This window comes from Osmia lignaria, chromosome 11, assembly GCF_051020975.1.
Source record: "Osmia lignaria lignaria isolate PbOS001 chromosome 11, iyOsmLign1, whole genome shotgun sequence".
Lineage (NCBI taxonomy): Eukaryota > Metazoa > Arthropoda > Insecta > Hymenoptera > Megachilidae > Osmia > Osmia lignaria.
The window spans coordinates 9,817,093-9,842,803 of NC_135042.1; the positions used below are offsets into that span (position 1 = coordinate 9,817,093).

Consider the following 25,711-nt stretch of genomic DNA (forward strand, 5'->3'; position numbering starts at 1 on the left):
ATTTTTAAATTTATATACAGAACTATAAGATGTCACTTTTGTACAACAGTTAAAGAAGTTTAATACGTTTGTGTTATATTGTACATAATGTACATAATTGAATAAAGAATTGATTTCTATAATGGGATTGAAACCTGAAAGTTACTCTTTAATGCTTTTAGTATACCAGAAGCATGGGTGATGGTAAGACTTGTAGTAATTTTTTCCTAGAAATGTAAAAGCTGTGAAAAATGTGTTGTAGTATAATAAAATTTATTTATAGGTGTAGTAAAAAATGGTGCATACAAATACGAAGATGGTACAAAATATATTGGAGATTGGAATGCAAAGGGCTTAAAACACGGTGCTGGTTCTTTACTTCTACCTGATGGAACACGTTATGATGGTGGTTTTCAAAATGGATTATGTTCTGGCTTAGGAGTAATAGTGTTTCCAGATGGAGCAAAGTAAATATATTTAAAAATGGTCTTGTAGAGTATCTGTTGTTAACTTCAACATGTTTTTTATGTATTAGGTATGAAGGTGAATTTATGCAAGGATGGTTTCATGGTCATGGTGTATTTTGGAGGTCAGATGGAATGAAATTTGAAGGTGAATTTCGTGGTGGCCGTGTCTGGGGTTTAGGTATGTAAAACATAAGTATTAAAAGGTTTATATTAAATCAATAAACTACTGTTTCAATAAATTACAGGATTAGTCACATATGCTGATGGCTCTCATGGCTTTCCTAGAAATGAAGGTTTCTTTCAAGATTGTAAACTTGTACGTCGTAGACATTGTCCAGACATAGTACAGAAGGCACAGAAGATCTCTATGATGGCTCGTGCCCAATGCAGTTAAATGATAGACATAAATAAAAATGTGTAATATTGAATATCAATAAAAATATTAAATATTTTATGCCACTGTTTATTCATTGATTTTAAAAGAAATAAAAAATTTGATTGTGTATATGAGATTTATAATAGATAATAAAAAATCAATTCCATTACATATAATACTATTTTTATATTGAATATAATCGACAATGATAAAATTATAATTTGGTAGTACCAATTAATTATGTAAAACAAAAATAGTCATAATTTTGCTTATATCAGTAAAACACGTGATCGTATGATTGCAAAATCGCATATACGCAAGTATATATAAGCGATAAAGAACACAGTTATCTTACTCTAAATTTTGTAATTCAAGTTTCTAGTAAGGAAATCAATGACAAATCTAAATTCTGTAATACTGAAGTTTTCAAGTTAATTCGTAATAATAATACTGTATCATCTTACGTGATAATACTATAAATACTTTCGATACAAACTTTGGTAACATGGATATATGACGTCAACAGACTGATGTTACATACACGTGGGTATAAAAAAATTAACTTGGACTAACATTTTCACGGTTTTACGACTGCTGTCTTGCATTATCCCGGGAATTTGAAAGGCTAATAAAGGTTAAAGGAAGGAGTATCGTATCAATTTATCTTCATGACACATGTTTTCGAGATAGTATTGAACAGCTGTTATCACGCGATGTTACTACATCTAGATTAGCAGTAATTGTGATATAAATTTAGAAAAATAAATAATTTACAACTATAAAAAGCTATGAATCTGTAAATACATATTTATGCAGTAATGTTTGTTCATAAATTTGTTATTCAATAATAAAATAATTAAGTGATCTTTTTATTGTTGAATTTCATAATCATTTTTATATAAATTTCAAACATTTTCATTGTGAATCATTTGAAATGACGATTTCAGGTAAGGACAAATTATTTTGTTGCTTTTGCTTATACCGTATAGGATACAGTTATTACTTTTTCGATCACTTCGTTGGCTGACATGGGAAATGGTGCGTGTATTTTGTTCGCTTTCGTGTTTTCATAAACCATTAGTTAATATCTATTCAGTATCAGTATCTTTTCATTTTTTCCTTCATTGTCTGAAATTCAATAAAAAATCGTTTGTACATGATCGTAATAATCTCGTGGTAATACGTATGTATGTCGACGCTTGTATGTATGATTCTTCATCTAGGATCATTACGAATACCGATGGCGTTACTTTGCAAGTAGTACTAACCCATTAGTACTTATGATTATGATTTAATTAAAATTAATTATAAACATACATATTTCAATCTGTTATTTTTAAGCAATTATATTTGAATTGATGAACTTGAAACGATTTCATGCTGAACGATTGAAAATATACAAACTATTAAAACTTCTTAGAATTTTCTATTGATGGAAGTCCTCTACTATAATTATAAAAAATATATATATATATATAAATGTAGTAAACAACAAACAGTAATATGAGAATAAGATCAAATTAGATTTAAGAATATAAAATTCAAATTATTATACATTTAATAAAATTATACAATTATGTCTTCAAGATTATTTAATAAAAAGTAGGGCTCCATAAATAATGTAAAGTATTTTATTACCATTTTTTAGCTTGAATATTACATATTTAAAATGCATTCTAATAGAGAGTAGAAAAACTTTAACAAAATATAATATATTCGTATTTTAAATTCATGACATGCATGATTAAAGAGTAACCTTTGATACTTGCTATAACTGAGAATATCACTATCTTATGTGCAAGTTGTTTCTCAAAATCACTTAAAAATTCTTTGCTTCTAAGAATAAGTTATCTATTAGGTTTTGTAATTTCTATAATACACATTTTTTTTCAAGTGACCTTAAAATAATTTGTTAAAAATAAAATGACCTAATCTTTATTTTTCAGTCAAAGGATCCTGTATAATATTAGAGAATATTATAAATGACTCAAAGTTTAACAATGAGTCCTCAGAGTTATAAAAGTCATATCACAACAAAAGCTATGGCATCTAATGGTTATACTGGTACTAGTACTCCAGCTGAGTCTAAAAACCATTCATCACCTTGTGAGTTATTTAATTGTATGTGTGCTTAGAGTAGCCACTTTTATTTTTTATTATTATTATTATCTTTTATGTACGAGTATCACTTCAACAATAACATGGTGAAAATTTATTTCAAGAAAACATTATAAATATTTGTTTTAAAGTGATCCTCATACATGTAAATTATAAGTCCATTGTTTAACACCTTATTGCTTACTTCTTTTATTTATTTGCTTTATAGCAATAATGTTTTGTACATATGTAATACAATTGTAGCTTGTTTTCCTTTATTGTATGCATACAAATTGTTTGCTTTATTATAATTTGTAATGCCATTTGTTTGTTATTGACTATAATATTTTATGTACTGATATTATACGGTATAATAATACTTTTTATTTTTTTAGCAATGCCATGGTTTGGTATGGATATAGGAGGTACATTATCTAAACTAGTGTATTTTGAACCTAAAGACATTACAAGGGATGAAGCAAATGCAGAGGTAGAGACTTTGAAAAATATCCGGCGGTATTTAACTAAAAATTCGGCATATGGAAAAACAGGTCACAGAGATACACATTTACAAGTATGTTTCATTAATGATGTCTTTACTGTAAATCTGTTTTATATTACATTATTCATATTATAGATGGATAATGTCTGCATTAGAGGTAGACGTGGTACGTTACATTTTATTAGATTTCCTACAAGTGAAATGGGAAATTTTCTAGCATTAGCAAGGTCTAAGGGTATGGCAAATCTTGTAACAACAGTTTGTGCTACTGGTGGTGGAGCATATAAATTTGAAAAAAATTTTAAACAAGTAAGACATACAACTTTTTATTACATTATCAGATTTATTTCATTGTATTTAAAACTGCATGTACTATAGGGATCTTGTTGTTTACAGGAAGTAAACATGAATTTAGCAAAATTTGATGAGTTAGATAGTTTAATACGTGGTATGCTTTATATAGAAACGACAAATCCACATGAATGTTATTATTGGTCGCATCCTACGGATGATAGTAAATGTCAAAAAATCCCTTATGATTTTTCTGAACCCTACCCTTTTTTGGTACGTATAGTTGTATAAAATTTAACATATATTCTGATATATTCTGATGTATGTATTACCCATTTTTTACAGCTTGTAAACATAGGATCAGGAGTAAGCATATTAGCTGTTTATGGGCCAGATAATTATAAAAGAATATCAGGAACTAGGTGTGCTTTTTTGTGATGAAAGGAGTATACAGTATTATATTAAACATTAATACTAACAAATTGATTTTATATTTAGTCTAGGTGGTGGCACATTTTTAGGATTATGTTGTTTACTAACTGGGTGTAATACTTTTGAAGAGGCAATAGAATTAGCAACTGGAGGTGATAATACCAGAGTGGACAAGTTAGTTAAAGACATTTATGGTGGAGATTATGGACCTTTTGGTCTTCCAGGAGATCTTGTCGCAAGCAGGTATTCTTTTCATTCATTAAGCAAAGTACAACGAATGTTGTATATAAATTACTTTATGTTACAGTACGATTTATTTTATTTTCTCACCTATTTTGTAAACGCTTTTGTAATTTATTTTTTTAAGAGATTTACCTGCATATTGTTTTTATCACATATACAGTTTTGGACAAATGAATTCTAAAGATCGTCGAAATGCAGTTAGTAAAGAAGATCTTGCACGCGCAACACTTGTTACTATTACAAACAACATTGGCTCTATTGCACGTATGTGTGCTGTGAATGAAAAAATTGAAAGGGTAAACTGAACACCTAATTAATTATTTTCTTCGGATTATATTATTACTGGTAATACTAAATGATGTTTGTAGGTAGTGTTTGTAGGAAATTTCCTTAGGGTAAACCCTATATCAATGAAACTTTTGGCCTATGCTATGGATTATTGGTCTAAAGGAACAATGAAAGCTTTGTTCTTAGAACATGAGGTAATATATACGAAAATTTGCAATATTTCTATTTGTTAATTTTGTTTTATTCGCAGGGTTATTTTGGCGCAGTAGGATGTCTGCTCCAATTTAATGGTGAAACAAGCTAAAATTATAGAAAAGTGCATAATATATAGCATTCCAAAAACGAATCTTTTTAAAGATTAATATGCAATTATTTAACATAATTATTTATTTTTGTTATATAATATTTAATTTCTCAGGTATTGTTTATTTATGTAGTTACAACATTATATTTTAGCAATAGCAAAAGCCCATGGTCAGAATTGTATTATTTTCAAATATGACCATATTTATTATAGTTTTGAGAAATAAGTATATTGTTTTAGGGAATTACTTTGATATATATTACGTGATAATCGCATAAAAACCTAATGTGGGCACAAACCTTACGCGCGTTTATATACAAGATTTTAATGGACCAAAGCTCAACGCATCAAATTTACTCAAATATTCTTTATATGAGTAACTTAGGTCTACCTCATAATTTATTTCCTAAACGTTTTTATAAATACACGTTCGAGTTTTACATAGAAAGCATCCTAAATAGAATTTTCCAATTATTAAAAACCCGCAAGAAAAGAAAGAATTAATTGCAGTTGTAAGTACTTAACCCCTGTTATTATTTATATGTCTTTAATTTGATTATTAAAAAAACGTAAAATACGGCAATCGATTAGTGTCACGTTACGGTGATTATTGAACCTAATACAAAATATACGGTCAGTGGCCACATTCATAGGTTACTTATATGCATTTTTTAGTTACTTGAAAAATATCATATGGGTGATGTAATAGGTGGTATTAATCATTATTGAATTTGAATGTGTTATACATACGGTGTCTTGAGATGTAGACACATTTTTTTACAAAATAATTTATAATGTGACAAACAATATCATGGAAATTATTACAAGAATCCTTGTATAGCGCTATATAAACAAATGTATTTTACGATGTGTTTAACGTTATGGCTAATATTTATATAAATCTACAGAAATAACAGAAAACTTGTTTAAAGTTAATTTCTACGGAACAGAAACAAATGTAATTTTCTTGTATTAATAAATGCTTCCATATTTGGCATGAAATGTTAGAAAGTATAAACTGTTGTTACAAAATTAAAGATACTGTTTTTACTGTGTTATCAAAGGGTCTAGCCGTATAAGCATAGTGAATCGGCCCCAGTAACAATTTCGGTTGATATTTATATTACATAATGCTTTTTGCCTAAACAACAATTGTGTGCAATTTCAACCCCCTACCCCCTCTGATAAGGGAGATATGAGGGTAAAACCCAAAACCTTTACCATTTTTTTTCTCAGAAACTATTTAAGATATTTGATCACATTAAAGTGCAAATAGTAGGTATTCATTAGCTGTATATCATATTTTTTTTTCAAAATTTTTATTCGATGATTAAGGGTTGAAAATTAATAAATAAATCTTTGAAAATGATTTTTATAAACAATCTCTTGGATGACACCCACCGAAAAAATTAAGAATAATCCTTTACTATTTAACTATTATCTGTAAAAATTTCAAGAGTGTCGGATTGGTACATCATAGTTAAAAATAAATAAAACCAATGCAACGCCCTTTCATAAGGCAAAGCCGGCCTGAACGTTAGAGGCGCTCAACCTAACCGACCTACAGGGGAATACGTAGCGCCGACCCGCCACGTTTCTCGTACCAGAAACAGCTCTCAGAAAAGTATGAGCTCTTCTTTCCCTAAACTGTGTGTTAATTAACAGTCATTTATTTAAATAATATATTAACAATTTAAATTTTTTAATTAAGTTTTCTGGTACTAACTTTTAACGTCCGTGTTTTCACAGTCTTTCTCGTTTTAAGTATGTGAGAGCCCTAAATCACAGATTTATATCATGTCTTGAACAATGGCACTGTGTTAGATGCCATTAGTTGTCCTTTTAATAGTCAAAGAAGGTATCACAGTTATAAATGCAATATCATTCTATTCAACGCTGTAAAGAACATAGACTTCTATAACTATTTCCGTCTTTACCTTTTCACGTACGTATTACTTTTAATTAAATTGTAGCTGGTACCTGTGAATAGTTGTAACTAAGATTTTCCTCGTTTTAAGTATATGGTCGCCCTGAAAAGGGTTAATTATATTATAGCGTACCAGTACTACCTGGAAATGGCTGCAATTAAGGTGACCTTCGTTTTAAGTATATGGGTGTCCAGAAAAGAGTTAAGCGCGTTTTATGGTACAAATGGTGTATTTTCCAATGCGGTTTATATGCCCTGATACTTTTTTACGCAATCACGGAGCCTAAATTGGCGTGTAAATAGACGCATCATAAAGGGTAAAGCGTACGATCCTGAGTCCATGATTTTAGTGTCCACTGTCTTGTTCCCTCTTGTTGCCGAATATAGAGGAGTCGTTAATTGGATAGAATTTCCAAACTTTAAAATCTCGCGGTAAAAACGTTATCTTGCGGAATTATTGGACGAACATGACGCGTTAAATGTACAATATTTACAACAAAACAATAACATTATAAAAATGAAGGTTCGGTCGCGACATATAAACGGTAAAACTTACAATTGTTACATAGAATACAAATCAAACGTAAATAGTTACGCGGGTATAAACCAATATGCATGCGATTGTCCGAATGGTAACAGAACGGTAGGTTGTTGCTCCCACGTCGTCGCGATCATTTATTATTTATCCCATGCGCGTTATAAATCCAGAATAGTTAAACCGTCCGAAATTTTAACTCACTTATTTGACAAAACTAACATTATTCCAGTTATTGATGAAAATAGCGACGAAGATTAAAATTTATTTACAAGCGTGTTTTTTTAAAAAAAGTTTTTGTGTTTTCTGTTTCAAATCATATACTTCAACCTGACAATACATAACACAATCAGCTCTTTTTAGGGCTTAATAATCAGCCCTTTTCAGGGCTCCCACATACTTAAAACGAGGAACACCTTAGTTGCATTTATATAAGGGTGCCATTTGTAACGTACAACATAATCAGCTCTTTTTAGGGCTCCCACATACTTAAAACGAGAAACACCGTGAAAACACGGACGTTAAAAATTAAGACCAGAAAACTTAATTAAAAAATTTAAATTGTTAATATATTATTTAAATAAATGACTGTTAATTAACACACAGTTTAGGGAAAGAAGAGCTCATACTTTTCTGAGAGCTGTTTCTGGTACGAGAAACGTGGCGGGTCGGCGCTACGTATTCCCCTGTAGGTCGGTTAGGTTGAGCGCCTCTAACGTTCAGGCCGGCTTTGCCTTATGAAAGGGCGTTGCATTGGTTTTATTTATTTTTAACTATGATGTACCAATCCGACACTCTTGAAATTTTTATAGATAATAGTTAAATAGTAAAGGATTATTCTTAATTTTTTCGGTGGGTGTCATCCAAGGGATTGTTTATAAAAATCATTTTCAAAGATTTATTTATTAATTTTCAACCCTTAATCATCGAATAAAAATTTTGAAAAAAAAATATGATATACAACTAATGAATACCTACTATTTGCACTTTAACGTGATCAAATATCTTAAATAGTTTCCGAGAAAAAAAATGGTAAAGGTTTTGGGTTTTACCCTCATATCTCCCTTATCAGAGGGGGTAGGGGGTTGAAATTGCACACAATTGTTGTTTAGGCAAAAAGCAATATGTGATATCAATATCAACCGAAATTGTTACTGGGGCCGATTCACTATGCTTATACGGCTAGACCCTTTGCATGCATTTACTGTGTTTTATTGCATTTTTTATATATAAGATTTATAATAATGTAATAACGTTATTAAGAAATAAAGTATTTTACATTTTATAGTATTATACAGGGTGAACTAGTAGCACCTTAATTATTTTCAAAATTATATAAGAGAAACATTGTTAAATGTTATTATATAAAAAAATGTGGTATATACCCTGTATACTATATCATGTATTTTACATATTTCCTGCGAGTCTCTGTTACTTAGCAACTGTTCTGTCAAAACACAGTAACTTCACTTTGAAGTCACATAACGATTTTGCAATTACGTTTATATTACTTGTCAGTGAAGTTATAAAATAAAAATATCAGTGTTTTACAGTGATAGTTTATATCATCTTCATTTGTAACTTGTTTCGCTAAATTTTTATTTTTAATCACTGAAATTGCAACTGATATCAATTTTTGTGATATTTTATTATTCTTCTGATATTAACATTTTGTAAAAATGGTAAGTTTTTGAATGTTTTATCAAAAACTTATCGAGTTTCTTACACTGAAATTTTATAGGGACCCAAAAAAGCAAAAGCAAAAGCACCTGCTACGGTAGATGGAGTAGACACAACAAAAATGAACAGAGAGCAGCTGGAAATTTATGCACATAGGATACTTGAAGAAATGGAACGTGAAAGGGAAGAACGAAATTTTTTTCAACTGGAAAGAGATAAACTTAGAACTTTTTGGGAAATTACAAGACGCCAGTTAGATGAAGCACGTGCAACTATCAGGTATCATTCCAACACATTTATCTAGAACATTTAATTGAAAATTCAACTAATGTATATCCTTTATGAAGGAATAAAGAACGTGAAAAAGAAGAATTTGCAGAGAAACATGAAGCGGAACTTAAATTGTACAAACAGAAAGTGAAACATTTAATGTATGAACATCAGACAAGTTTATCAGAAACTAAAGCAGATCACATGGTTGCACTTAAAATAGCACAAGATGACCATGTTCTCCAAGAAAATGAATTAATCAAAGATAAGTTGGAATTAAAGAGACTACAAAAAGAACAAGATTTAGCACATGTGAATGAAATACGTGCTTTGAAATTGGTATGGAAGAAATGCCATATTTTAATTATTAGAATCAATCCATTTATATAAATGAAAATTTATTATTTAGAAAAATGCAGAGGAAACAGACAAACTGATAAAACAATTTGAAACTGAAGCTATAGAGATGGAACAAAAATATGAACAGAAGTTAGCCAATCAGTATGAATCTCTTACTTTAAAACATCGTATGGAAATAACTGAAATAGAAGAGAGAAAAAATACACAAATTGCAAATTTAATCAAGAATCATGAAACCGCATTTGCAGAAATGAAAACTTATTATAATGATATTACCCTTAACAATTTGTCTCTGATAAAGAGTATGAAGGTATGATTAATAAAAAAGGATAAAGTCATTAATTTTATGATACTATCAATTTTACAGGAACAAATGGAAGTAATGAGAAGCAATGAAGAACGGATGAAAAAACAAGTACGGGAATTGACAGCTGAGAATAAAAAATATTTTGCAGAGTTAAAATCTCAGGAAGAAACCTTAGCACATTTAACTCATCAACTTGCAAATTACGAAAAAGATAAACAAAGCTTAGCAGTTAGTAACAACAGTTTTTTATTCACACAAAATCATTATTAATATTTTCTAAAGCTGTTATCTTTAATACTTTCAGAGCATTAAAAAGAGATTAGCACTAACTTCGAAAGATTTCGAAAATTTAAAATGGGAAAATGAAGTACTAGAATTACGTTTTGAAAAAGTATACTAACAATGAATCCATTTTTGTATTTAAGTGGAAAGATTTTCTTTTTCATTTTCATTGAAACTTAAAATTTTATGGTTTAGTGTCAATCCGAAAGAGATGAATTGCATTCAAGATTTGTCTCAGCCATACTTGAGCTTCAACAAAAGACAGGATTGAAAAACGTTCTCCTAGAGAAGAAACTTGAAAAGTTATCGGATTTGTTAGAACAACGTGAAGTACAGATCAGCGAAGTGCTTGCTGCTGCTCAGTTAGATCCAATGGCTGTTGCCAATGTTAATAAGAAACTAGAAGTACGTAATATTAATGCTTCTTTCTTTTCTACATTCATTTAACTTGCTCTTTTTTCGACAGAATATGTTAAACAGAAAAAATAGCGCGATACAAGATCTTCAGTATGAACTAGCAAAGGTTTGTAAAGCGCATGATGATTTGCTTCGAACATATGAAGCTAAGTTACAAGAATATGGCATTCCAAAAAGTGAACTTGGCTTTCAACCGTTGAAAATAAAAGGAATAACTACAAAATTGGGCACAGGACCAGCTGGTCTTGTTACCGCAAATCGCTAGTCTATAAGATTTCAACAAACTGATTTGTACTCAATATTTTAATTACTCTGTATATATATATATATTTTCGATCCATTAATAAGTGTATTTTTAGTATTAGTGAAACAAGATGCAGAATATCTTTATTTTGTGAAACACGTGATTCCAGTGCATCTGTTTTATTTTTCTTCCTTAGAAATTACATAAAATTATCACAGAATGTACAGAGTAGATCATATTGATGCCTGATAGTTGTATGTTTGTATTTGATTTGTAATTTCATTATTTATTTAAGTTATGAATAGATACCATTTTTCTATCACATCTTATTAATCATTTTTATATCATATTTGTTAATATTTAACAACTAACAGGCACAATTATATTGAAAATGCCTTTATATATATATATTAACATACAGACATAGACACATCTACTAATCTAATTTATAAAATATTATAAATCGAATATATCAGGTCACATGGTTAATGAAGTTGAAACACATATAGGCTGGCTTATGTAAAGTACCTTTCTATTGATTTTGTTGGTTTCAGAAATATTTAAGCTGTTGTTTGAGGAAATAACTTATTTTTTTAAGTTTGAAAACATTATATAATACCTTGTATAGATACAATTTTATTATATATGTGTGTGTACAGCATCGAGCATGGTAGGCTTACCCACGAAAAATGGCGATACCCCCTCCCCCGTGAATTTCCGGGGTGGATGGGCCTTACCGTAAGGATCCCCTTCTCCAGGATCTCGGCCATCCTCTCGGACGGTTCCGAGGAGACTGACATTGTATAGTGGGGGGCCTTGTATATATAGACCTGTGACGGCCCACGAGCATTCCCCCACGCGGGAAAATTTGAATTAGTATTTACTTTGTTATTCATACTTTTCAGTTATATATCAAATTTTATTATATTTAATAATTAAAAATTACATAATTTTGTTTTCTAAATAACTTTAAATATTAATATCGTCAAAATTGGGGTTTTGAGAATTTCTGCTTCCCCTGTAATGGCATTTTCTCTAGAGAAGCCTACCATGTTCGATACTGCATACACGCGTATAAATTGTGTATTATTCGTACACACATATATGTTTATTATATTCATATATATATATTCTTTTTTTATATGTATATTAAGAATTTGGCACAATAAGAAATAGAATCACAGTTAAAATCATTGTACATTATAAGAGTTATATAGGTTGTTACTATATTTCTTTTCTATATCTGCAAGTTCGATTGTAACTTTATATGAAAGACGAATTCAACGTATAATAATACATTTTAATTTAACTACTTTTGTTTCCCGATTATTGTGTAATCATGATTTTAAAAATAATATGCCCATCAAAAGATTTTCGTATTTAATTCCGACCACTGTAAAGCTTTCTTGTGAATTTTTAAATTAGGCTCAGTTCATTGGTTCATTATGTTAAAAGAATATCGAATCTATTCAGTTTTTCTTGGCCTCATGAATACGAATTACAATAGTAAAAAAAATAAGCATCTGTTTTAATTTTAGACATTAGTGGTCCATTGTTCCGTTGTATTCTTCTACTATATTAGGTTTCTATATACTCTTTAAAATATTTTAATTCTCTTACTACCATCAAAGGTGCACTGGTTTATAAATTTTATCTAACAGTGCTATAATCGAGTGAAAACTTATGCACACTGTTTCTAAGCAATTTATCAGCATCATACTTATATTATTTTGATATAAATTTTGTGATTATAATGCTACACTTTCATTTAGTTTTTTTTTCTGTTTTAACAATTTTTGAAGAGATATAACGACATAATAAACATCTTAATGATGTACTGTGTGTATATCGAAATAACAAATAAAATATTTTAAGAAATGTTAATTTTGCAAAAGTTAGTAATAAATGAATGTTTTTTTCTAATAAAAGATAGTATAAAAAATTTAATTGTTGAGCAGTTTTAATTTTGAAGTAATAGTGAATATAATTCTCGCGTTCGAAAATTGAACAAAATCATTGTTTGATTTGGTATAAAAAATATTTTGAATAAAGTATATATAAAATGTGTTTTCTCTCTTTTTGATTTTTGTTTAACTCATTATTCTCCAGTTTGGCAAAACTTCGGCAATCAACGTCGAAAAGTATGTCGTTACATTGTATACTACAGTTTCACCCGCGGCCAAGATAGCGCCAAACGAACCGTATGTACCATAGTCTATAATACTGTGATTACATGCTGATAAAACTGCAAGATCTTTGCCCGGACCTTTTGCATCCACATCGGATACGAATTTGATTCTATGTCGTTTACTATATAAATTATACTTACACCAAACTATATTATCACTAGTTACTACAAATACTACATTATTATACTTGCCGACGAAGTAATCCATTGCTGCAAAATAATAGCTAACAGGTGCTGGCCTAATTTTCAACTTCTGCCATAGATAGTCTACATAATCGGTTCTTCGTACATGTATGCTTACAAATGTTGGTTCAGACAAATAAAATTCTTCTGCTACTTCTTTCAATACCCTTTCTGCGTAAGCTCTTAAATTTGGCTTAAATGTAAATTCTCTTCGTACATCATCCAACCACACCAAGATTAGAGACCAGTAAGCTGCATGTCTGTCAACAGAAACATTTGTAATGCACAATATAAACTAAAACAAATGAAATAGGAATGTTTACCTCGGTATGATAATGTTTTGCTCTGTGCTGTTCCATTGCCCAAGAGAATTAACAACTTGACTAACATCTAAACTGCACCATCCAATGTAACTGAGCGGTGGAATGCTAAGATTTTCAAAGTATTCCTCAAGAGTTTTCAATATGCAACGTGGCATGAATGGCTCTAAACCAGTTCTTCTAGCAGTAGCCCATACAGAAGCATATTCCCAAATTTGATTTCCAAGCCTACCACCTTGGACAGCAGAAACTATTCCATATTTAGGACAAGGGTTTCTCCATTCCGGTGGTACTCTGATATTCTTTAACGTGGTACGACAAAGAGCTTGTTCATACGTTGAAATCTTTACATGGCGTGCTGGTGGGTTGGATGTGTACATGGGAAACAGGAAGACATGGATACCAACAACCACTATTAGAGCCAAAACTATTGCGCTTGCAAGTACATGCTGCTGAGCGTGACTCATTATCCTTATTTACTCCTGCGTGGTATGGTACTAAGTACTGATCAATTCTTTCTCTAGCTTCTGCACTACAGCCTTCTGCTTATTATTTTCTACTCTTCAATTTCCACTAGTCCGGCATTTCATATCTACAGGTGTGCCATGTCCTTTGTTTTCCGTCGTACATCTTTATAACGATAATATTATTTATATTGAACAGTACATGTTTTTTTAACTGTAGATGATAGCAGGATATGGGATGTGTGACTAATGAGAATAATAGAACTAATTGAAAAAAATGTACTAAGGAAGACTGTTTATTTTTTACTAAAAATAATAAAAATACAATAAAATATGTCATTTTTATCAACAGAATGTTAATCATTTTTAATCAAGATGAAAATTAATTGATAATACTAAGCAATAAGTATATTTTCATGGGTCAGACAGTGAAAAAGGACATGGCCTAATATGTAGTTATTTCAAAGCAACTAATTCAGCAAGGTTTTATTGTACAAAGCATAATATATGTGAATTAAAGTTGCATTTGTTTATTTTAAACCTAATGAAATTATATTACACTTTATATATGATACTGTATGATAGTAACAGGTGGTGATTATTAGATATTATATGAATCTTGATATATACAAGAGAATTATTTACTATTTGCATAACTATACAAAACACTTAAAATGTATTTAAAAAAACCTAAAACGGTGAACATAAAATTAATATTTTCAATTACTTACATTTAATCGTCAAAAAAATTCTTAAAAGGATGATATATAAATACATTAAGAAGAGAATACGTTTGAGCTTCTTATTATGACCAACGATTGAATTAAGTTCGATGCTCGAATCAAATTATATTATTACATGTAAGTAACAATGTTTCAATACTCACCTGTCCTAAAAAAATATTGATATTGCACTCGAAGCCCATTACTATCCATGGAGCTTACATTGTTCACTGTATTCTTTCCGTCACTCATGTTTTCCCGGTGAAATCGATGTGTATCTCGCGCATTGACGCTTGTTGCGTATCCACGAGATGCTTTGTATTTTTTTCTTTTTCTTACAAACGTTAGTTCTTCACCACAAATGATTATAACATATTTATTTTCCGTGTTATAATGCTCTGAATATAATATTTCTCTACGACGAATTGATTCGAGAAAACAGCTAAACACTTAAAGACCGTTCCTCCAAATCAGTTCAGACTGTTCAGACTGTACTGATATCCTTGGAACGAGGGATGTTGTCCCGATAAATGACGTCATCGGAAACCGTCACCTCCTGGATAATACGAGGTTTATAGATTGGCGTGTTGTTGGCTAAACTTTTAATGTTTGGTTTCTGAAAATCTAGCCCGCTAGAGTCCCGATCAGGTTTATTCTCTGGTCACAAAATCCCAACTGAAATATCGACCTTTCCCAAAACCTCATTTTCGTCACTGTTCGGTTGTGCCCTCTATGGTTCAGAACGATAAACTCATTTTCGGCTCCATTAGTTCTTTCGTTTGTCGCTTGATGGTACCAGTGGTACCGTTTTGTAGCGGCCTATTTAAAATATTTCAAGAAAACGATTTGTCCCAAAATTTGCTAATAAACTCGTCGGAAAGGCCTTTGTAACAGATTTCTGTCTTGAACGCGTAATGATATGAATTCGAAGATCGTATATATTACTCTAACTACATAAATATGTAGGTATTAACCAGAGAGGATCACTGTTTTGTTCTTTTAGCTTTAGTGATAACTTTTAAGAAATGACTGGCATAGCGTTTTCAATTTTAAACGGCGCGGTGGTATAAAATTGAAAAACTTTCCCATTTCCGATTAGAAATACGATATAGATGAAATAAACGTAGGATGTATGCATATACATGAGATTTCGAAAGCGAGAGCAACGGCTGGTTAAATAGTACGTTATCATTTTCATCAGTGTACTCCAGCCAAGAAATTTGGCAAGAGGGGGATACATGAGAACAGAGTAAACGCGGATCTTGTGGTGTTCTTTTTCCACAACCGAACCAGTTGCTGTTGCGACGGTTTTGGATTTTTAGTCCAAGGTCGGAGGGAATAAGTTGGCGATTTTGTTGGGAGGAAGAAAAAAAAGAAAAGGGGATCGGGCGTGGCGGAGAAAAGCGGACAAACGATTGCGTGTATGATGTTACGGCGAAAGTTTTTCGGTCTCCGATCGAAACACGCCCTTGTACCCCACCTGATTCAGCGGAATGTCCATCACGCTCGCTTAGTGTTTCGGCCTATATAAGATTTCGGCTACGAAACGATCGACACGCATTTGCTTTCGTACATTGTCCAGGAGCAATCGAGCCAGCAAACCAATCCATCGATTCACTATGTTCTCCAAGGTAAGCATTAAGTGATCAAAAGTAACAGCTTGATTCGCACCGATCGAATCGTCAAGCTGTGCTCGTTAAATTCTTCTAATTTTGTTTCTTTTTGTTACATGCAGATCGTAATACTCGCTTGCGCTTTGGCATTGTGCAATGCCGGCATCTTAGCACCAGTGCCCGCCGCTGGACAATACACTTTGACCACCGCGGCTTTGACATCCACGTCGGACAACATACTTCGTAGCTCGGGAAATTTGGCACAGATTGCAACCCAATCGAAAACAATTTCCACACCGTTTTCGAGCTCTAGCAAATCCGACATTCGTGTAACAAACCCGGCAATTTACGCTCACACCGCCCCGTTGGCTTACGCTGCCCACGCCGCCCCGTTGGCTTACGCTGCCCAAGCCGCTCCCTTGGCTTATGCTACCCACGCAGCACCCCTGGCAGCCGCAGCCCCACTCGCCGCTCAACCAAACCAGCTCCTTGGTGTCGCATATTCTCCAGCAGTTGCTGTTTCGCACATGGCATACAGTAGCCCCATCGGTGTCTCCTATTCCTGGTAATTCGACTATCATCTCGTCTTTTGAATCGACACGATGTGACAACCCTTTGACAATGTATTTCCACCACGAAAACCAACCTGTATTTCTATACCTGATACATTTTCTATTTTTATTTATTAAATACAACAAATCTAACTGAATCGAAAACGTGTTAATTGCTCCGCTTCGCTTCCAATTCCAAATTGTCCCATCTATCCTTTTTCCATTCCTCGTTGCCTCTTATCAGATTCGTTGAATCCAACGGTGGATGGGAAACAGCGAACGATAGATAGAATAAGGACTTTGTTTATCGTAACGATTTTACGTTTATTCGATGCTCCGTTATTACATTCTGTGACATGTAGATCGTTTGCGCCGAAACGGTGCAAATTTATCGAGGGTAAGAACGTTAAGAAGGTGCAGTCGACATCGGTAAAGAATCGAATTTTCGTCGAATCTTTCACGACAGTCCACGTAATTTTGTTCGCATATGGACCTTAGAGAACCTTGACAGCTCCCAAGCCGTTCAAAGCCAATCCATTGAGTCCCAAAGGACCGGCAATGCCGGTGGCGATGGTCGGGGCGATCGCGGTGGCCAGTCCAGGGGCGAGCAGGGCAGGTGCAGCAAGGGCAGCAGTAGCCACAGGAGCTGAAAACATGTAATCGATACATTATGATAAATTAACGTGAATCGTTTTAGATCGGCGTAAATGTTTGATCGAAAACAGAACCGATACAGATGCAAAAAATGTGTCGCGTTGAACGGAACGCGGATTGTTTAACGACAAGTAAGTAGAACGGTAACGATACTAAAGAAAAGAAAGAAGAACAGAAAAGTGTAAAGAGTAGAAAAAGTGACAAAATTGGAATGATAGGAAGAAAAAGAAATATAAGAAAAGCGGACTAATAATATCGGTTCTAATGAGTAGAGAGGAAGCGTGTCGGCAAGCGATTGCCAAGCGCCCGATCTTTCGGATGCTCGACCGTATGCACATATTTATGTTGCGTCGTCTTGACATCGTGGGTGTAAAGAAAATGAGAAAAAAAGTAGGTACCCTAACGATAAAATAGAGGTTACAGGGGAATATTAGAAATTGTCAATTGGCACCCAGCTATCAGGTACCTGCAACAGCGCTATTAGCGACCGCGACTACTGGGGCGGGCACAGCGGTCGCCGTCACGATTCCAGGATTGTTAACGCGCACGTCCGCTTTCCTGACGCTACTGAATGGCGTATCTACACTCTTCGAGTAGGACGATATGGCACCTAAGTTACCGATACCCCTTATCACGTTAGAGGTGGATGTTGTAATCGTTGGTACCGCGACCGCGGCTGCGTTCAAAGGAAGGGCTGCCGCCGCTGCTGCTGGCTGCACAGCAAGCGCTGTAGGCGCGGTTGCGAGCAAACCACCACCGATTACTCCAGCCTGCCCGACTGCCAGCAAGCAACCGCAGATTACCAAGAACTGTAACAAAACGAAAGATCATTATTTTATTTTCCATTCTCTATTTTCTTCCTGTCCCTTTTCCCTTTGTTTCCCATTGTCTTTCCTTCAGCAAACAGTCATACCCCGACCGCGCGCAACCCCCTTTTGAGATTAACCTTCGGTTATTTCGCTTCTAAGTGTCGTGTCTATTACTCTTTGCGAGAAAATTAGTATGTAGGTACTTAAATAATGAAAAACACGACCCAAATGTTTTTCAAGCGTTTACTCACCCTAAACATGTTGATGCAGGTAGAGTATTGCTTCTTTCCTTGCTGTGCAAAAGCAACGAATGAATTGAATGCTTATCGTTAATGTGCCAGCCTATTTATACCTAAGATCTAGTAAACCTACCCTTGGTGGATACACGGATAGAAGCATTTTTTCCCCGAAAACTTGATATCGAGTATCCGAGTGACCAAAGGCAGCCGTATTGTATAGATGGTTTACAACCGGCCAATATTGCGAAAATGCATGCGTGTATGCATATGAGTGCATATGAAACTGAAGCGTACTCGATACCCAGTCTGCGTCTATACAGGATTGCAGAACGTTTGCTATCGTTGTATAGCGATGGATATTAGTGCACAAGACGGATAGATATTCGTGCAATTGGCCAATCTAAGAGTATCTCGAATCGCAACCGATACGTCTCGCTATCAAGCCATCTTATAGAATTACGAGTTAGTATCGTGCAGAATCGCGCAACGAATATGTTATGAATGCAGACTGTTCATGGAACATGGTATACTTACCTAATTAATTACTAATTATTACGATGGTAACAATACGATTCCCTTTGAACGAGTGAAAAAATTCTAACATCTTTGAACTATTTGCTTTCAGAGACACGTAGATTGGTTCAGCTTCAACCTGTGACGAGACGAGTCGAAAGAAAAGCAGACAGCAAGAAAAAAAAAAGCAGAAGAGAGAAGGTTAGCGAAACAACGTTAAACCAAAGTGAATGGGAACGTAATCGGCCTATCGTTGCCCGCAACAGTTACGCAATTGACATTGGCAAAGTGTAACAGTACGAACATGACCAACTACTCGGAGATTTCTCTGACAATGAGAAGTATGCCCGGAGGCACAGTGATCGTACCGCTTTTTCATCTGTTCCTCTTTCTTCTTTCTTCCAGTGAACTAACATGAATTTTTGTTGCTCGATACCCAACACCGTTGTGGTACCAGATGGAGAACATGGAATAACATGCGCTGGCAATTCGAGTGATTAAAAGTAAGTGAAACATTTTGCGTAGAAGATCGCTTTTATTTATTATCTTTCTATAAAATACCATACAATATGTGAATCGAAAGTTTCTACTGTTCATAGCTTGGAGCATTTTGTAGCTGATCGACAGCTTGTCGTAGATTGAATTGTTTTCACTAACAATAAGATGTATTTAAATTAGCCGTCCTTATAATCGTGTTACAACTTTCTCCTTTTCAGTTTCATGATCCAGCTGTGTAGGAATGTCGCGCAAGGGTATATCGAGGTCTCCGAATAATAATTTCCCTATTTTTCGTTATTACAAGACAGTCGATGTTGCTTTTTTTAACGATCAAACAACTAACACGGCCACCGGTAATGCTTCAACAGATACTAATTGTTAATCACCCGGCTTACAACCACCGTTACACGGTCATTATCACCATCGCTATATCGATGTTTCCAAAATGTCCGCGTTACTATATTATTAACAATACTTTCGCTTGCATGGTAAACATTTCGAACAACATTCTTCGAAATGCTTCCTTACATATTTATATCATACATGATATGGTATATAGAGTTGTTTCTTATTACTTTTGTTCGTTACTCCAGCTAGAAATAAGTGAAACGAAATAATAGTTGACTAAAAGTGATGAACTATGTACTTCTTGTAGCAGGTAACTTTTAGCTTCCGTCTTTAACTAAAAAACAGATTAGTTTCATTCTCTGATACGTTAAACAGATCGTTCTATTCGGCAACAATGCAATTGGCTATTGCTATAGCGATCGAAATCGCCACTCCTTATCTCTCTTTCTCGTAAGCATGGCTGTTTTTAAATAATTGAACTAATATAATCAAATATGCATTACCTAATCGAATGTATATTGCTGTTAAGTATTAACTGGTTGACTACCGTGAACCAAAGAAAGTACGGGTCTTGCGTTCGTACAAGCGCACGCTAACGAGGACAATCCGTACGGCTAGACACGCAGAAACGTGACAGTTGTTTGACAGAAACGCGATAAACCTATACAGGATGATCCTCTCGCTAGGGGACACAAAGGAACACTGGCGACAATGGACCCCTTGACCACACCATAAAGAGGTCCGTATTGTCACGTGCCAGCGTGGAGTTCCTTTCTGTCCCCTAGCCAGAGGATCACCCTGTAGAACTACGAACAAATATCTATTGAACTATTATTTTACACAACTGTAAAACAACTATGTAATCTTATTATTACTATTATTATTATTCATTGTTGTTGCGATACAACGTTATAATTATCATTATTGTTATTATTATTTATTATTATTAATTTGTTCTTTATTATTAGACGAACAAATTTCAAGCTGAAATGAATAAACGTATCAGTGATAGCGTAAAAGACAAGATAGCGTAGCGTATTACATCGAGGTCGGTGACCAGAAATTCATTTCTCTTAATTCTGATGGTTTTGATCGCATCGCGTTGGTAGAAATCGTTGCTTTGTCGGCTGATTTCTCATCGGTTCCGACGTAGGTCAGATTCTGCGAGGATATAGATCGTTTTCGACTGAGCGCTCTGGACGACGGCATAGGAATTTCCATGTTCGTCTCATCCTCTTCCTCGATCTTGGCAGTAACAATCTCTCTGGATTGTCCTAATATCGAAGCCAAGATCGAACCCCCTTGATACTTCTCCCGATCGAGAAGGAAGGAACCGGTGAAATATCGATTGGATGTTATGCGACGACGGGCCTTCGGCGAACTGTTGGGACTCTGAGCAGGAGAAGCAATCGGTGTAACCGGCAACGATTTGCTCCCTCTCTTCAGTTCACTTCCGGCCGATTCGGCCGTGAATGTTTCATGAAATTTATTAGACATCATCTGACTGGCTACAAGAACGATCGATTTTCCACAGAGGGCTGGTTCGCCGTGAAATCCATCGTCTATACCCTGGGACTTTGCTTTGACGTTTTCAGTCAACAAACTCTTCGCATACCTGATCTCGCTATCTGAAATGTTATCGAATAAATAGGTAGTAGACGATATATGTAACGCGACCCTTGATTCTTACCTTTATTCGTTGTTGAAGATGGTACAAATGGTTGACACGCTATAGGATGCTTGCTAAAATCGATTTCTTGACTCTTTTTCTGATCGGCAACAAGTGTATCTTTCTCTGCGGTTACAGGAGCCGTCGATGAAGCGACGGCTTGTCCGGCGAGGACCTCGTCGATCGATCGAGATTCTTCCGAACCACCCAACCGATTCTGTGTTTTTGGATACCGTATGTAGAAAAAGCTATCGTCGTGAGATGGCGGGCTAAATGTACTCTCGTCGAAATCGAATCTGTAAAAAGCAGAGGAAAAGGAGAAAAGTTAAAATAATCCGATGAAAAAAAAGTAATTAAAGGTACCCACAGCTCATCACAGCTTGTTACGAAATGAAAAATACACCGATCACATGATTCACATGATTCACATGATACATCTGTATATCTAGAACCCAAAAGTTACACAACTTTCCTAACTGTATTATTATAGTTGATCCATTTACCGACCAATATCTTTCGATTAATGCTTGTTGACAGATTTCTTCGTGACGGCACGTACTCTTCTGTGGTGGTGCATAGTTCCATGGATCATCTTCACGTTCGTGAAGATACTCGGCCAGCCAGCCAAAAACGCGTTTCTGGGCACACGTGTTGATTTACGTAAACGAAAACACGTTGGTAGAAGTTTGTCGAATGGACTAACTGATCAACCGATAGGTTGCAACTATGGCGAAACAACGATACAAAGACTGCACCGCACCAGAATCACGAACGAGTGCACTCGTCAACAGAGTCATGTTTCTAAGAATAGCGGGCACAATGCCCATGCCACGCGAACTCGTTATTCGCATTGGCCAAATTTCGCCTATAAATACTTTTTCTATGTGTATATTAAATAAACATATAGATACATTCTTAGATATATCTCGAATAAAAATAAGCAAACAAACAAGGAGAAAAAGGAGTTATTAAATGGTACAACGTATTTAATTCTCTTCTGCTTCTAAAGACTTTCATGATATTCAGTGTTTGTACGAACATAAAATTTCCTCCGTCAATTAGAAGGATTGTCCTTCATTGTTGGCAATCGGTTGATGTTGATTTACAATAAACCAAAAAGCAATGATACAAATTGAAATTTTATAGATGGTCCTTGAATGTTGAGGAAAATTCATAGTGCAACACACACACCTGTTGTCAGCTCTCCCTTTCATCCATTGTGGCAAAGATATTCCACCGCTGAGTAATCTATCTTGCTGTCTCGTGGAGCCCATATTACGTTTCCGCAAATGTTTATTTTCGTTTGTGTTCTGTTCGATGACAACAGCTAAACACCTATTCTTCCTTTCGGTTTTTCTTGTTTCTTCAACTAAATCACACTTCCAGGCATTACGTTGAAATATTGTCAATAAAATTATCCGAAAATCGTTGTTCAAAAATCTATCGACCGGAATGAAATCGTTTCCTAGGAGACCGACCTGCACGTTCTTCTACTGACCTAAAACAACAACAAAACGTGATAGGTTGACAAGTGTGCACATTTATGTATTATATGGAACTGATTTCATTAATTTTCCTAACAATACACGATCTGTGTAATTCAAACGAGGAAAAAAACACGATTTTCGTTCGAGTTTTAAATCCTCTACATTGTATTCCGGATTATATTCCCTGTGTGATACGTATTTTCGGAGACTTTTCCTTCTTCCTCGAAGCTATTGATCTTAACAACCAGCTTTTGTTGTTCCTTGTCGACAAGAAATTTTTATTAATATGTTTGTTCATTGTTGGCGATAAATCGTACATGTAAATATGTACAAAAAATGATCAAACAACATCCAAACAACAACAAAAAAGAGTAAAGCTGTACAAAGTACTTATGTTCCTATCAATCGTTAAATTATAATTTAATCTCGCGTTACAAATGGCTTCGACAAAAAACAACTATTTTGAGAATCCTATCAAGTAAATTCTAATATACTTACATATTGCGTTGTTTAAATTTCACAATCGAAACATAAACAATAACACTAGCTTCTTTAAAAAGAACAATACGTGTATCGATTAATTATTTACTCACTCCATCTTTACGATACGTCGAATATTTTCGCGCAATTAATAGCCCCATAACTGCGATATTTTCACAAGACCTTGGAAATGGTAATACCGTGACTTCGAAACGACACAACCACCTACCATTTACTATGGACGACACAAATTTCCGACCTACTACATTACGTCGTCTTGTGTCAGAGAAACGAACAACACCTCCTCCAAATTTCGTGCCTACGGGAAAATTAAAAAGAACTAGAACGACGTAGGGAAAATAAGAAAGAAACTAGGGTGATACGTGATTCGATAAAAATTATACTTATCCTCGTCATTCTTGTATGTATGTGTATGTATGTACATCCTTTCAATTCGTTACGTATGTATGTGCCTACATACATACAAGATAGCTATTTTATTGCCAAATGCATTTGCAAATGAATAAACTCATAAATTATCAATTAGTGTCCCTAGTTTACGCCACCCTCGCAAGACAATAGGATGCGTTCCGCATCCTATTCTGTCGAAATGAGGGAAAACACTAAATTATCAATTTTTTATGAGTACATACAACCAATCGGAGCTATTTATTAAATTGTTCTGTACTGAAATTACATTCAGATGTTTCCCGTCCGTCCCGGCAGTTTCCGGCGCTGGTGGGACGACGGCCTTTCTTCCGGTGGAGGTCACGAAACAGAACCGCAAACGGTGAGTCCGTTGGATGCAAAATCGGTTTCAATCGAACTGAAATAGACAGTTTCAACGTTATAAGTTTCTACAAGAATTGTGATACATATTTCTTAACACACGGCTACAGAGATTTACTTCCTCTTCGAGAAACCGTGCAAATCGTATATACATTTTGTATCGCGAAGTAACCCTAGTTACTATCAACGTTTTGGAAACCACGTGATATTGGAGGCATCTGTTAAAATTTGTAATTGTTATTCAAACAGTAATCTTTTGTTTGCAGGTATCCTCCCAGCAAAGATGAAGTTCAATCCACTCGTCTCTTCGTCGCGCAGAAAAAATCGAAAGAGGCACTTTACAGCTCCATCTCATATTCGTAGAAGGCTTATGTCAGCTCCTCTCTCAAAAGAACTTAGACAAAAATACAATGTTCGAACTATGCCTATTCGAAAGGATGACGAAGTACAGGTAATGTGGCTCGACTTTATTAGATAATTGAATAAATTGTTTAATTATCGAAACATTATTCGCCAATAAACCATTTGATTTCTATTGTTTTTGTTTATCTTAAATATTTGTCTTGTTATTTTAACAGGTTGTACGTGGTCACTACAAAGGTCAACAGGTGGGCAAGGTTGTCCAAGTGTATAGGAAAAAGTTTGTCATATACATAGAAAGAATTCAACGAGAAAAGGCTAATAGTGCTAATGTATATGTTGGTATTGATCCATCCAAGGTAATAAACAATTCTTTGTTTTACTATACAAAAATAATAACGTCATTTTAATAAATGATGAACTAAACCATTCACATAGAATCAGACTTGTAGCATAATGATGACATTGATACGTAAGGTTCTCTTACGTATTGATGATGTTGTTTTGCTTAGTCTTTTTACTGCAGAGAGTTTGGCACTGATTTTATATTCATTATATGTCGTTTTTTCAAATAGTAAACATCGATCCTTATTAAATTCAAATTTTCTTACTTTTTGCAGACAGTTATTGTAAAGTTAAAGATGGATAAAGATCGCAAGAAGATCATAGATAGAAGGAGTAAAGGCAGACTTGCAGCATTGGGCAAGGATAAGGGAAAATATACAGAGGATTCGACTGCCGCCATGGAAACTTCGTAAACTTAAGCTATACTTCGTTTATATGTTCGAAAATAAAAATATTAAAATTGGAATTTATTTGTTCC

At 34.1% G+C, this 25,711-nt stretch overlaps 8 protein-coding genes across 20 annotated transcripts; 5 read left to right on the forward strand and 3 right to left on the reverse strand.

The window, feature by feature from the left end:
- The first annotated feature begins 43 nt into the window (after positions 1-43).
- rtp (MORN repeat-containing protein retinophilin) lies at positions 44-898 on the forward strand. The gene is made up of 4 exons (XM_034323873.2): positions 44-183; positions 263-446; positions 515-624; positions 692-898. Exons 1-4 carry the CDS (start codon positions 174-176, stop codon positions 838-840), a joined length of 453 nt encoding a protein of 150 aa, XP_034179764.1. The 5' UTR covers positions 44-173; the 3' UTR covers positions 841-898.
- A 275-nt stretch (positions 899-1,173) lies between these two features.
- On the forward strand, positions 1,174-5,998 carry fbl (pantothenate kinase 3 fbl). Of its 7 annotated transcripts, none has more exons than XM_034323865.2 (10): positions 1,174-1,365; positions 2,769-2,943; positions 3,315-3,493; positions 3,557-3,730; positions 3,818-3,985; positions 4,058-4,134; positions 4,211-4,387; positions 4,512-4,683; positions 4,756-4,869; positions 4,926-5,997. In XM_034323865.2, the coding sequence occupies exons 2-10, from the start codon at positions 2,805-2,807 to the stop codon at positions 4,977-4,979; spliced, it is 1,254 nt and encodes a 417-aa protein (XP_034179756.1). In that variant the 5' UTR covers positions 1,174-1,365; positions 2,769-2,804; the 3' UTR covers positions 4,980-5,997. The 7 variants fall into 7 exon arrangements, with proteins under 7 accessions (XP_034179756.1, XP_034179757.1, XP_034179758.1 ...); XM_034323866.2 differs by having other exon boundaries at positions 2,769-2,928; XM_034323867.2 differs by having other exon boundaries at positions 1,177-1,365; positions 4,548-4,683; positions 4,926-5,995.
- A 2,713-nt stretch (positions 5,999-8,711) lies between these two features.
- On the forward strand, positions 8,712-12,104 carry Gas8 (Growth arrest specific protein 8). Of its 2 annotated transcripts, XM_034323854.2 has the most exons (8): positions 8,713-9,123; positions 9,183-9,400; positions 9,469-9,730; positions 9,801-10,061; positions 10,119-10,286; positions 10,363-10,449; positions 10,536-10,745; positions 10,807-12,104. In XM_034323854.2, the coding sequence occupies exons 1-8, from the start codon at positions 9,121-9,123 to the stop codon at positions 11,020-11,022; spliced, it is 1,425 nt and encodes a 474-aa protein (XP_034179745.2). In that variant the 5' UTR covers positions 8,713-9,120; the 3' UTR covers positions 11,023-12,104. The 2 variants fall into 2 exon arrangements, with proteins under 2 accessions (XP_034179746.2, XP_034179745.2); XM_034323855.2 differs by lacking the exon at positions 10,363-10,449 and having other exon boundaries at positions 8,712-9,123; positions 10,807-11,491.
- Positions 12,105-12,943: 839 nt separating this feature from the next.
- Positions 12,944-15,548, reverse strand: LOC117604109 (galactoside 2-alpha-L-fucosyltransferase Sec1). Its single transcript, XM_034323870.2, has 3 exons — positions 15,043-15,548; positions 13,696-14,322; positions 12,944-13,632 (listed from the first exon to the last, which is right to left on the reverse strand). The coding sequence occupies exons 2-3, from the start codon at positions 14,157-14,159 to the stop codon at positions 13,092-13,094; spliced, it is 1,005 nt and encodes a 334-aa protein (XP_034179761.1). The 5' UTR covers positions 14,160-14,322; positions 15,043-15,548; the 3' UTR covers positions 12,944-13,091.
- An 806-nt stretch (positions 15,549-16,354) lies between these two features.
- On the forward strand, positions 16,355-17,200 carry CPF1 (cuticular protein CPF1). Its single transcript, XM_034324033.2, has 2 exons — positions 16,355-16,509; positions 16,614-17,200. The coding sequence occupies exons 1-2, from the start codon at positions 16,498-16,500 to the stop codon at positions 17,058-17,060; spliced, it is 459 nt and encodes a 152-aa protein (XP_034179924.1). The 5' UTR covers positions 16,355-16,497; the 3' UTR covers positions 17,061-17,200.
- CPF2 (cuticular protein CPF2) lies at positions 17,168-19,668 on the reverse strand. Of its 3 annotated transcripts, none has more exons than XM_076691103.1 (5): positions 19,279-19,668; positions 18,878-19,191; positions 18,757-18,798; positions 18,322-18,505; positions 17,168-17,688 (listed from the first exon to the last, which is right to left on the reverse strand). In XM_076691103.1, exons 2-5 carry the CDS (start codon positions 19,019-19,021, stop codon positions 17,537-17,539), a joined length of 522 nt encoding a protein of 173 aa, XP_076547218.1. In that variant the 5' UTR covers positions 19,022-19,191; positions 19,279-19,668; the 3' UTR covers positions 17,168-17,536. The 3 variants fall into 3 exon arrangements, with proteins under 3 accessions (XP_076547218.1, XP_076547217.1, XP_034179921.1); XM_076691102.1 differs by having other exon boundaries at positions 18,163-18,505; XM_034324030.2 differs by lacking the exon at positions 18,878-19,191 and having other exon boundaries at positions 18,163-18,505.
- A 104-nt stretch (positions 19,669-19,772) lies between these two features.
- LOC117604184 (uncharacterized) lies at positions 19,773-24,114 on the reverse strand. Of its 4 annotated transcripts, none has more exons than XM_034324026.2 (4): positions 23,969-24,114; positions 22,964-23,270; positions 21,794-22,068; positions 19,773-21,731 (listed from the first exon to the last, which is right to left on the reverse strand). In XM_034324026.2, the coding sequence occupies exons 2-4, from the start codon at positions 23,044-23,046 to the stop codon at positions 21,142-21,144; spliced, it is 948 nt and encodes a 315-aa protein (XP_034179917.1). In that variant the 5' UTR covers positions 23,047-23,270; positions 23,969-24,114; the 3' UTR covers positions 19,773-21,141. The 4 variants fall into 4 exon arrangements, with proteins under 4 accessions (XP_034179917.1, XP_034179915.1, XP_034179916.1 ...); XM_034324024.2 differs by having other exon boundaries at positions 23,853-24,066; XM_034324025.2 differs by having other exon boundaries at positions 23,758-24,066.
- A 309-nt stretch (positions 24,115-24,423) lies between these two features.
- RpL26 (ribosomal protein L26) lies at positions 24,424-25,699 on the forward strand. Its single transcript, XM_034324029.2, has 4 exons — positions 24,424-24,529; positions 24,795-24,979; positions 25,107-25,247; positions 25,509-25,699. Exons 2-4 carry the CDS (start codon positions 24,812-24,814, stop codon positions 25,644-25,646), a joined length of 447 nt encoding a protein of 148 aa, XP_034179920.1. The 5' UTR covers positions 24,424-24,529; positions 24,795-24,811; the 3' UTR covers positions 25,647-25,699.
- Positions 25,700-25,711: the final 12 nt, after the last annotated feature.